Source organism: Phacochoerus africanus, chromosome 9 (assembly GCF_016906955.1).
Source record: "Phacochoerus africanus isolate WHEZ1 chromosome 9, ROS_Pafr_v1, whole genome shotgun sequence".
Classification (NCBI taxonomy): domain Eukaryota; kingdom Metazoa; phylum Chordata; class Mammalia; order Artiodactyla; family Suidae; genus Phacochoerus; species Phacochoerus africanus.
The window spans coordinates 45,173,337-45,185,988 of NC_062552.1; the positions used below are offsets into that span (position 1 = coordinate 45,173,337).

General features: G+C 34.6%; 1 protein-coding gene across 1 annotated transcript; it reads right to left on the reverse strand.

Moving 5' to 3' along the window:
* Positions 1 to 167: 167 nt before the first annotated feature.
* On the reverse strand, positions 168 to 10,854 carry DEFB114 (defensin beta 114). Its single transcript, XM_047794830.1, has 2 exons — positions 10,772 to 10,854; positions 168 to 891 (listed from the first exon to the last, which is right to left on the reverse strand). Exons 1-2 carry the CDS (start codon positions 10,827 to 10,829, stop codon positions 740 to 742), a joined length of 210 nt encoding a protein of 69 aa, XP_047650786.1. The 5' UTR covers positions 10,830 to 10,854; the 3' UTR covers positions 168 to 739.
* Positions 10,855 to 12,652: the final 1,798 nt, after the last annotated feature.

A 12,652-nucleotide genomic window follows, 5' to 3' on the forward strand; every position in this document is an offset into this window, starting at 1 on the left:
GTCTACATGTAGTTTATCGTTGGCCCTCGTAGGCACAGTTCTTTTATAGTTGATGCTTTGTATGCACAGTTCCTCTGTATCTTTGTATCCTTTGTATTGGTGATTTTGCATCCCTGAATTCAAACAACTTGGATAGTAGAGTACTACCGAAGAAAGCTTGCACGTAAGTAGACCTCGCAGTTCCAATCTGTGTTGTTCCAGGGTCAAGTGTATCAGCATGAGATAGTATTAAAATAATATGTCTTTTTGAATGAAAAGGACCTTGGGAGAAGAGGCAGAAGGCCAGTGAGCATCACCATGCTCTACTGAAGCTCTAGCATTCATCTTGTACTTAAGTTTCCTATCTCTTCAAGTCAATAACGTGATTATTTAGACAACTGATAAGCCTATGAGTATTAATTTTCATGAATTAAATTTGTAGTGAAGTTGTAGTTAAGTTGGGAAATGTTCAACTGTGTACATTTAGGTAAACCACTGACACATCAAAAATCATCCTACATGGATGCAAACATGGCATTCATGATAAGAAATTAATATGAAATATGCTTCTATTAAAGCTCCAGCCCTGAGAAGATTAGAAGATCCTACCTCATTCCATTGAAAATGTAATTAACATCTACAAAGGAGAATAGTGATATCAGCTTATGTATTTGTTTATTACAGACCTTCTAATTACATTCCTACACCTCTCTGTACTGGTGCACACATTGCATCTTTGGTCAGAGGTACATCTTCCTTTTCAAGATAAATCTTCTTCAAACGCCCTCTGAATGCAGCATATCTTACTTGGTGAGTAGCATATATCAATTTGCTTTTCAATTTTATAACAACGTGTTCTACATTGACCGTACATTTTTGAGCATCGTTCAGGATCCACCAAGGTACATATGGCTGCAGTAAAAGAAGAGTAATTGAAATTACTTATCACTTATTTGAGAACATATCATTTATGACTACAAAAAGTACTTTGTGTACATTGTAACAAATTTGTAATATACCAAAAATAAAAAGACAGTAAAAAGTATTACATATATTCATTATATATAAAGTCGAAATGTTTTAAATTAATATAGGATTAAATTTTATGACACATATTATTCTCCTTAACAATATTCAAGATTTTTAGAGCTACATAAAATTCCCTTGAAATTATATATGACAATTTATCAATTTTCATTACATTGCATTTAAAATTTTACCATTTTAAAGTTAAGATAAGCAAAGTTGTAATCCATATTTTACTATTTAGATGATTTATATTTAGGATAATTTGTAAAAGAAAGAGTTTTATTCTAGTGCTCATAGTTTATATACTGCCACCAATACTATATTTAAACTTTAGCCCCAAATAAAATGATATCCATTGAAATTTTAATTTTTATGTCTTTGGTTATTTATTTTGAACAACTTTCCTTTCTTTTTCTTTATTTAATTGTTTATATTCTTTGCTTGTTATGCTATTGGCATAATTTTTTTTGTTAATGAATTCATTAGAGATCTTTTTATTTTCTACCTTATTTTTTAAGACTATTTTTTAGAGCAGTTTTAGGTATATACAGACAAAATTAAGAGGAAGGTATAAAGATTTTCCATATATCCCCCAGCCCCATCCATGCATAACCTTTCTCATTATAAATATCTTTTTATTATCAGAATAGTACATTTTTCTTAATGGTGATGAACCTACATTGAAGCATCATAATCACCCCCAATCCATATTTTACTCTGATTCACTCTTGGTGCTATACAGTATGTATAATGATATATATCTGTTATTATAATATCATACAGAATATTTTTACTGCACTAAAAATTTTCTGATCCCACATTGCTGTGTTTGTGGTGGGCAGCTGCAGCTCCAATTCTACATCCTGGAAACTTCCATATGCCATAAATGTGGTCCTGAAAGGCAAAAAAAAAAATTCTGGGCTCTGCCTATTTCTCTTTTTCCTTACTTCTCTGATAGCCTTCACATTTTCCATTGTCTTCATAATTTTGTCTCTTCTATAATGTCATATATTTGGAATCACAGGTTCCTTTTCAAATTGACTTCTTTCATTTAGTAATACACATTTGAAGTTTCCACCTATTTTTTCATGGCTTAATAGCTCATTTCTTTTTAGCACTGAATAATGTTTCATTGTCTGGATGTACCACAGTTTATTCATTCACCCTCTGAAGGACATCTTGGATGCTTTCAAGTTTTGGAAATTATGAATAAAGTTGCTTAGACATACATGTGCGAATTTTTGTGTGTTCATAAGTTTTCAACTGCTTTGAGTTAATACCAAGGAACAAGATTGTTGGATTACATGGTAACAGAATGTTTGTTTTTGTAAAAACTGCTAAACCGTCTTCCAGAGTGACTGTACTTGCTTCAATTCCACCAGCAATACATGAAAGTTCCTGTGCTCCACATCCTCACCAGGATTTGGTGAGGTATTGTCACCAAAATGTTGTCAATATTTTGGATTTTGGCCATTCCAATAAGCATGAGATGGCATGTGATTATTATTTTAATTTTCATTTATCTGATAGCATATTATGTGAATCATCCTTTTGTATGCTTACTTGCCATATATGTCTTCTTTGGTGAGATTACAGTCTTCGATCCATTTTTGGACTGGTTTTTTTCTTACCGTTGAGTTTTAAGAGTTCTTTACGCTTTTTGAGTAATAGATCTTAACCAGATGCGTCTTCTGCCAATATTTCTCCCAGTCTGTGGCTTTCTATTATCTTGTTATTGTCTTTGAGAGCAGACATTTTAAATTTTAATGAAGTATACTTTATCAATTCTTTCTTTGATGGATCATCCTTTGGTATCATTGCCATACCCAAGGATGGCTACTTATTTTTCCTATGCAATCTTCTAGCTGGGTAGCTTTGTGTTTTAATTTAGTCTATGATCTATTTTAAGTCAGTTTTTTGGTGGCCGGTAGGGCCCGTGTCTAATTTTTTTTTTTTTTTGCATGCGGATGTCCAGTTGTTCCAATATCATTTATTGATATTTGCTCCTTGTATTTCCTTTGATCCTTTATTGAAGATCAGTTGAATATATTTATGGGATATAAATAAATTCTGGGCTCTCTATCCTGTTCCATTGATCTTTTTGTCATTTTTTTCCTCCATTGGTACTAATAATCGTCTTGATTTTTGTGGCCTTACAGTAAGTCTTAACGTAGTTCCTGTTCTCCAACTTTGATTTTCTCTGAGGAGAGAATTTCTATTATTGATTTTGGATGGTCCTTTTCTAATACATTCATTTAAAGTTATTAATTTCCCTCCAAACACTGCTTTTTGCTGTATGCCACATATTTGGTAAGGTTTTGTTTCATCCTCATTTCATTGAAAGTAGTCTTATATTTCTGTTGAGATTTCTTCTTTGACCCACGTGTTTACTAAGAAATGTGTTGTTTAATCTCCATGTATTTGGGGATTTTCCAGTTACCTTGCTGTTAGCAATTTCTAGTTTTGTTGTGTTCTGACAGAATGCACTGTGTAATTTCTATTGTTCTAACTTTGTTAAGATCCATTTTATGGCCCAGCTGTGTTCTGTTCTGATGAATGCTCCATGTGCGCTTGAGCAGAAGGTGTACTCTACTCTTGGTGGATCGAAGTGGTTTAAAGATGTCAATTATATCCGGAAGAGAGATTGTGTTTTTGAGTTTAACAATGCCCGTATGAATTTTCTGCCTGTTAGATCTGTCTCTGAGAAAGGGCTTTTGAAGTCTCCAAAAATGATAATGAATTTATCTCTATTTCCTTCCAGTTCTATCCATTTTTTTTGCCTCACATAGTTTTATGCTCTGTTGTCAGATGCAAACATATTAAGGATTGTCTTGTTTTCTTGGAGAATTACCAAAAAGTCTTTTTATATTAAGGATAATAACTTTGTGATATTTATCACACCCTTTTTTGCATAGTTGGTGGTGGTGTTGAGAAGTCAGCTTGCAATTTGGTATTTGGTCCTTTGAAAGTGATCTTCTGTTTTCCTTCCCTTTCCTTCCTTGCTTCCTTCTTTTTTCTTTGCTCTTTTCCTTTATCTTTCCCTCTGTTTCTCCAGTATTTTTTTCTATTTTTCAATAATTAATTTACCCTTGTTTATTTCCAGATAATTTCTTCTGATTTGTCTTTCATCTTCATTAAATATCTCACTAATATTGAGATATTAGTCTCATTGACTTAGCTTTACCTGTTTCTTATGTATTTTATTTTGCTTTATTTTTCAGTCCTGGAGGCTTACTGTTGTTTTTTTGTTATAGTTTTTATTTTTACACATGTTTTTAATCTTGTTTTTATTTACTTAAACAGATTACACTTAGTTATTTTATTTATTTATTTGGCCGCGCCCACAGTATGTGGAGTTCCCAGGCCAGGGATTTAAACTGTGCCACAGCAGCAACTCCAGCCCCTGCCCTGACAATGCTGGATCCTTAAGCTGCTTACACATTCTTATTTTAAAGACTTGGTCTGATAACTCCATTATCTGGATCCTCCATTATCCTGTCCATTTATGTGTTGCTTTTTGATTTTTGATTGGAGAATCTTATTTTCATTTCTTCTTGATTATTTTTGTGTTACATGCATAGTCAAAAATTTGGGAAGTAACTCGAGGGCCAGAAAAATATTCTCTCTCCAGAAATGATTTATTATTATTATTATTATTATTATTGCTGGTGGGTAGAACCACCAACCAACCTGCTTGGATGATCTTAAGCCATTTATAGAATTTAAGGTAATGTGAGAGTGCTCGCTAGTCTTTAGGACAACTGAACTAATTGCAGACCCTCTGTATGCGCCTGTCCATGGCCCTGCAGCTCCTCTGCCTGGCCCTGCTGTGGGCTGTCAGCTCCACAGCTGCCTCCCTGGCTTTCCCCTTCATCCTCATCCTCACAGTGCCTCTCCGCATGGTGGTGTTCACTGAGCGGGCGATGAAATGCCTGGTTGCTGATGAGGCAGAGCAGGTGTCAGATGAGCGGGAGGGTGTGGGCGAGTACCATGAGATGCCGGTGCCTGTGTAGCTGCTGCCTGAAAGGACAGCCAAGGGACGGATGGACAGAGGAAACAGGGGCTGGGGAGGGCTCTCTCCCCCCTCACCCCTCCTTGCCTTAATTAAGTAATAATTTAAAGTCTCCTTACCCCACTCCCCGCACCCTGCAGTAAAATGCTTTAGCCCCCACTTAAAAAATACATAAAAATTAAAAAAAAAAAAAACCCAACATCCCCAAACATAGGCCTTTTTTAAAAATAGATTTTGGAGGGATCCAAATCTAAAACTTGCCAGTTTTTCCATAGTTCTCCTTCCTTCTCAGGCTCTGAATTACAATTTTTGTCCCAGAAGTAGCATAGGATTATCAGATTTCTGCTTTTCTCCTGCCTCTTCAAGAATGGTTGAAAAATTTCTATCAACCAGATCTGTTAACTATGTAATTTTTCTTTAATTGTTAATTGAACTGTTAACTCTATAATGTTTTTTAAGTAAAACTTTTTGTTTTTTTTTAAATTTTTAAAGTTTTATTGAAGTATAGTTGATTTACAATGCCGTGATAATTTCTGCTATACAACAAAGTGACTCTACAATGCTTTTAAAAAGAGGTTTTTTCTTTTCTTTCTGTTCATCTATGCCTCTCAGTGGAGAAGCTATATTTAAAAACTGCTATAATTTTATAGTATGTTTTAAGATCAGGTTGCTATATGAAATAGACTATTATAATTTTATACTGTTTTAACAGCTGATAGAAGAGTTCCTGTCGTGCAGCAGAAACGAATCTGACCAGGGACCATGAGATTGCAGGTTTGATCCCTGGCCTAGCTCAGTGGGTTAAGGATCTGGTGTTGCCATGAGCTGTGGTGTAGTTGGCAGATGTGGCTCAGACCTGTTGTTGCTGTGGCTGTGGCATATGCCAGCAGCTGTAGCTCTGGATTGGACCCCTAGCCTGGGAACCTCCATATGCCGCAGGTGTGGCCCTAAAAAGCAAAGCAAAACAAAACAAAACATCAGCTGATGGAGCAAACAAATCACTTTTCTTATTTTTCAAAATCCTTGTGTGGTATAGATTGATAGTCCTTTCAAACTGCAGAGTGAAGATGGGTTTATAGTCATGGACTTTGAGCTTGAATTTTAATGCTGCCATTTATTAGCTATGTAACTTTGGGTAAGCTACTTACTCAAGTTCTGGGAGCCTTAGTTGCCCCACTTGTAAAGTGGAGACAGTAGTAGTACCATGTAGTTCATGGTCTTTTTGAGACATGATGAGTTCATATGTACGTTTACAATGGTGGAAGATAATAACTTCTGACAGATTAAGAACTGTAATTAAATGGTAACCAAAAGACTTTAGTTGAAACTAAATCATTATTCAGTACAACTTTTAGGCCACATGGTGGGATCTATTCTGGAGATAAAACAAAGAGATACTTATTCTAGAGTTGAAAGAGGACATGATATGTTTGGGTCCCCAAATAAATAATAATGAAAATAGTTTTTGTTCATTGAAAACCTATGAGTCAGTTATTGTTTTAAATATTTTGTAGGCATTATCTTGTTCAATTATTATAAAACGTGGAGGTAGATGCTGTTCAGATTCAAAAACCTGAGGATTTGGGTGACTAAATAATTTTCCCTAGGATGCAAAACTAATGCGTGCTTAACCCAGAACTTAATCTTAAATTGTTCTAAACCCAGAATCATACTTTAAATAGTTAATCCATGGTTTCTACCTTGAAAAATTTGGAAATTGACTCATGAAAATTATTCAGCCAGTATCTGAATATTGCCTCAAATTAGATACTTCTTGAAATAGGTCTGGTTGTCTCTAAGAGCCTTAATTATTTAAAAATAAAAAATTCCAGTCTTATAAAAATTGGAAGTGTTTAATTAATGACAAATAAAAGGGATTCTGGTAAAATTAATATTTACATGTGTAAAGAATCATTGGTATTACATTCTTGGTAATTCTCTCTATATACTTAATAAGTGCTTTTCCAGCCTGCAATCTGAATGTAGAAAAAATTCTACCTTAGGCAAATTAAAATAAAATCATTCTGGCTCCTTTATTTGGAATTTTAGAAATCAATTCCATTTACTTTGATATGTCTTAATTCAAAGTTTTGATAATTGGGAATTTTATGTCACTTTCTGTTCCCCATCTCTTACTCACTTCTTATTCAGATTTTAGGATTAAATTTTTTTTCTATTCCTGAAATATTATCAGTTTCGCAAGAATTATACTTACTCTTATCTTATGACTTGCACTATGACTTGCACACTTAGCTAAACAATAAAATCCTGACCACATTGATAAGGTTATTTATTATTGTGGGTTTTGCTTTTTTCCCAACAATTTTATCATGTTTCTCAAGTAACAAAATTGTCTTGGTGACTGATTCTACTTACTTGTAAACAATAAAACTTGAAGCACAAAGACTGATACTCTCTTTTCACCATTTCAACACAGAGGAATGATTCTCCTTCACAATTTTAGGTTCGGCCTCTCATTCCCCTTGCAGTGGGTCATTAAGCTGCCAAGGCCACCATGTTTCTGCCATTGGAGATCCACAGTCTATTCTAAGACTTATTAAGAACTGGCTACACCAGAGCACTACCTTGTGTTCCTTCTCCTCTATTTTCTCTCCTTTCCTTTTTCTTTCTTCTTTCTTTCTTTCTTCTTTCTTCTTTCTTTCTTTCTTTCTTTCTTTCTTTCTTTCTTTCTTTCTTTCTTTCTTTTTCTTTCTTTCCTTCTTTCCTTCCTTCCTTCCTTCCTTCCTTCCTTCCTTCCTTCCTTCCTTCCTTCCTTCCTCTTTCTTTCTTCTTTTTCTTTCTTCTTTCCACTTCTTTTACTTGAAATATTGCAATACAATCTTCAATGTGATACTTACTTAAATTGTTTCTTTTAATCTTTTCAAAACCTTATAAACTCTCTCTCTCTCTTTTTTTTTTTTTTTAGGCCACACCCAGGGCATGTGGAAACTCTGGACCAGGGTTGAAGCCCAAGTCACAGCAGCGAACCCTAGCTGCTGCAGTGACAATGCCAGATCCTTAACCCACTGCACTGCAAGGGAACTCCTCAAACATTATAAACTTAATGATATTACCATCCATGATGCCAGTTAAGAGAACTAAAGCTTCCTTTTTTTATAGTTACAAAGGAGGCTTGGGTCCTCATATAAACCCTAATCTATCTAACGGCAAGCTCACTCTAGAAACTACTGTCGTATGCAATGTTCAACTGTCTCTATGGATTATTTTATGCTTGCACTTCCCTTAAAATACTTTTATGTTTTAGTCAACATTGATATGGGTCTCTATCATGTTATGACTGGTCTCTCTAGCATGGTATCCCTGTTTGGACTGGTCATCTTCCATCTTCATAAAGTACTCATTTAGATTGGATATTTTTCATTGCTTCTTTTGTGACTTTAAGGTCTTACCAATAGTCAAACCACACTATTGTGTAACTAATTTGTACTACTCAATGAACTCCTTCAAAACCACCCACTCTGACATCTGGTGTTACCCTTCCTGATTTTTTTTTTTTAAATCTATCAAAGGCCAAATATAGAGCATTCTCTTGATTCCAGCTGACATTATAACTTAGTATCTATTAGAATGATCAAAGGGAGAAGGAAAGATTGTGGTCGTATTCATAGACCAAGTGTCTTCATAGGCTTCTTCAGAGTTTTCTGCAATGCGAATAAATGTGGAGTTTGATGGTATAGACCCGATACACCTGAAGTGTAGTCGTCTTCCCACATGACCTCAGTGCTTTAGATCAAATTATCTATTCAGCCTTTTATTTAACCTCGGTGCCTTCTATTATAGGAAGTTTGATGTCATATAAAGAACAAATATGCTGGGATCTGAAAAGCCCTGGATTTGCATGCCCCTTATCACAGATATTTATATAAGTATGAACTTGAAACACGATATTTTATGTCACTTTCCACTCTGTTAAAAGGGGCAATGACAGCTGTCTCACAATGTTATCTAGAAGATCAGATTAGATACCTACACGGAAAGTTATGGAATGGTGTTTGGTACATACTAGACACTCATATTTGCTTCTTGTTTTCTCTTTCTTTCGCTCACCTTCCAAAATCTAAACACCCCTAATTTCAAAACTCTTCATCAGAGAATTTAGGATATTCTCCCAAATTTCCAGTATGGCCATGATTGCACCAGTCTTACACTTTAAAGCATGCTAACATAAACCTTCTAACTGAAGCAAATCCATTGATTAATCTGGGTTTAGTCATCTAGCTTGTAAGTATTCCTAGAGAATTACTGTGCCTTTTATTTCTGTTTCCTCAAGAGTCCAGGATTTTGCACAGTAGTTTACTAGGCACTCAATGTTAGACAGTTATTGACTGACACACTAGTACCATGTACATCAACTCATCTCCTTAATCATATTTGAGGTCCTCACATACTCAGGCCCCTTTCATTATTAATAAAAACCATAACAATGGCAACACCTATAATAGTAATAATAGTAATAGTACCTAAATTTGTAAACTAATTTTCTGTTTATAGAACTACTTTTCAATACATTATTTCAGTAAATCTTAACTGAGGTGCATATAATTAATTGGCACAAACTTTTATGTCAGATATTTCATTTTTTATAATTTTTACTTAAATTCTCTGAGCAAGGTTCACAAGCTTTTGAGTAGGAAGCTGGTAATGAATCTAGATTTTCTAAGTTTAATTTCAGTGCTGGATTCATTACTAGCTTCCTACTCAAAAGCTTGTGAACCTTGCTCAGAGAATTTAAGCAAAAATTATAAAAAAAAATCTGTTTCTAATACATGTCACACCTTTTGAACTTTCAATTCTCCAGGGCCAAATTAGAACATTTTGGGGCATAAATTTATATCTCCCTTTTTAGAGAGTCTGGATTGCCTCGGTGGCTATACCCAACTTAGAATAGATTTACAAGGAGATCCTGCTGAATAGCATTGAGAACTTTGTCTAGATACTCATGTTGCAACAGAACAAAGGGTGGGGAAAAAATGTAATTGTAATGTATACATGTAAGGATAACCTGACCCCCTTGCTGTACAGTGGGAAAATAAAAAAATTATAAAAATAATAATAATAATAGTAATAATTGCATCAGAAAAAAAAATAGTTAATTTTGGTGTTGAAAAAAAAAAAAGAATAGTGTGTAGACACAACACCAGGGGCTTTCGTTGTACTACATATTGTGATCATTTATTTTTAACTGATTCATAAAACCATTGCTATATTCTTTTCCTAATGTTTTAAGTAATTCAACAAAGATTTTTGAGGTACTATTTCTTTTCTTGCTTTTCTATTCCTATGGTGTCTCATTTCCAGCATATTCTGAGACTACATCCTGGATTACTTTATAGATTTTTGTTATTGATATCTTAAGAGGTATATACTGTTGTTCTTACTCCAGTCATCTTCCCTGAGGTCCAATTGATTGTGAAGTCTTCACTGATATAAGAATAAATAAATTTAAGAAATTATGATTTTCTTAGTAATTTGAATGTCTAAAGAAAAAGACACCCAAAAGAATTTCACCTTAATCGACTTATGTTACCTGCATTTTAACTTTCAAAATGAGATAAAGTACATTAGTAAAATACTATTCTAAATGAGAAAACTGCGATTCAACATAATGAAGAGACTCTTTAATTGAAAAGATTGGGTTAAGAATATGCATTTTCTAATTCATATTTTACCATTTCTATTTTTAGCTAGAAGCTGTAGGATATATACAAACACATCAGAAGCATCTATTACCTGGTAGAATGAAGGTCATATAACAGAGAAAATGAAGAAGATAGTAAAAGATCTTCATTCTGTAGAAAGAAGCTGCCAAAGGATTTTGGTAATAACTAGAACACTTTCCAAAAGCCAAGAGGCATTTACTATTTATAGTTTTCTAATAGAAGAACAGCTCTTTATCCGGATATTGTTTTAAGTCTGTGTACTTATCTCTGCTCCACTGACTAGGGTTGTGGGCAGAATCACCCAAATTGAAAATACTCTAAATTAAGTAATCTTTAGAGAGGAATCTCTATGAAGAAGACAATTGCAAACAGGAGATTTTTGTATCAACGGTGATCAATTAAATACCAACACAAGGATCATGCACAGAGTGGGCTTAAGAGAATTATATACCATTTTAGATGTAAAACAACTGAACATTACTATGACAGTTAAACTCTTGAGTTTGTTTTAAAATATATTCCAATCACTAATCTGGTATGCAAACTCATCAATATGTTGATATATTCAAAAGCCTACCTTATATCAATGATTCATTTACCAAAGTCCAGATATTATATCTCACTTTTTCCATTGATTTTTATTACATTTTTAAAACATGTGAATTGAATATTTATACAGCTTTGCTTTTTCCTAGAAAAGTCCAATGGTGTCCACTTGTTTTATAGTTTTTATCACAGTAATACATATACTTAATAAATATTGAAAAAATAACTTGTAATGGATATAAATAATTTCCTACCTCAGTTTCCTTATTTTATGTCTTCTGGTTGCTATCAACATAAGAATTTGTCTGGCTTGGAAACCACAGAGTATATATTTTGGTTTCCATTAGGGGGAAAAAAAAGGATTTAGACCACTTATAGTTTCTCTTGTAATGTCCTTCTCCTCAAATATTTGGAAGTTACGTTAAGATATCAGTAGATTATCTTTAAATATTTAAATACTTTATTTTTTTCCCACCATCTTTAGCCACAGCATTAACCTTTTTCTATTTAAATGAAGATATTAGCCCTCTAACCATTCAAGCCAACATTGATTCTTCAAATCCAAGTATGCAGTATATCTTTCCATCTGTTTGTGTCTTCCCTTTCTTTCACCAGCATTCTTTTTATTTTCAGACATTTCTCAATTTTTAATATAACCATTTAATTAATTAATTAATTAATCTTTTTAGGGCTGCACCATGACATACAAAGGTTCCCAGGCTAGGGGTCGAATCAGAGCTGTAGACGCAGGCCTACACCACAGCCACAGCAATGTGGGATCTGAGCCACATCTGCAACCTACACCACAGCTCATGGCAATGCCGGATCCTTAACTCAATGAGTGAGGCCAGGAATGGAAACTTCGTCCTCATGGATGCTATTCAGAGTCATATCTTCTGAGCCACAATAGGAACTCAAATATAACCATTTGAAAAGATAATGGTTATCATCTTGAGCTGTCTTTTTGTCTCTTTCTCTGCTGTTTCTGTGTATCACTGTGTCTCTGTCTCTGGTTCTGTCTCTCTCTTATCACTTGTTCGAAGAGAAATAACAGACTATGCTATGAGAAACCTTATGGGATAACCCAAATTATGGCCTTTGAATTTGTAACCCTCTATTTTACAATATGTAAAGAACTGAAGCCCTGGAGTTCCTGTCGTGGCGCAGTGGTTAACGAATCCGACTAGGAACCATGAGGTTGTGGGTTCTGTCCCTGCCCTTGCTCAGTGGGTTAAGGATCCAGCGTTGCCGTGAGCTGTGGTGTGGGTCACAGACGTGGCTCGGATTCCTCGTTGCTGTGGCTTTGGTGTAGGCCGGGGGCTACAGCTCCGATTCGACCCCTAGCCTGGGAACCTCTATATGCCGCGGGAGCGGCCCCCCAAAATAGCAAAAAGACAAAAAAAAA

Excerpts from the sequence above, each read along its gene's own strand:
- DEFB114 (XM_047794830.1), bottom strand. The coding sequence starts at position 10,829 with ATGAAGATCTTTTACTATCTTCTTCATTTTCTCTGTTATATGACCTTC. Across the intron at positions 892-10,771 it reads TATGACCTTCATTCTACCAG|CCATATGTACCTTGGTGGAT; the intron begins GTAATAGATGCT and ends CTTTTACTGCAG.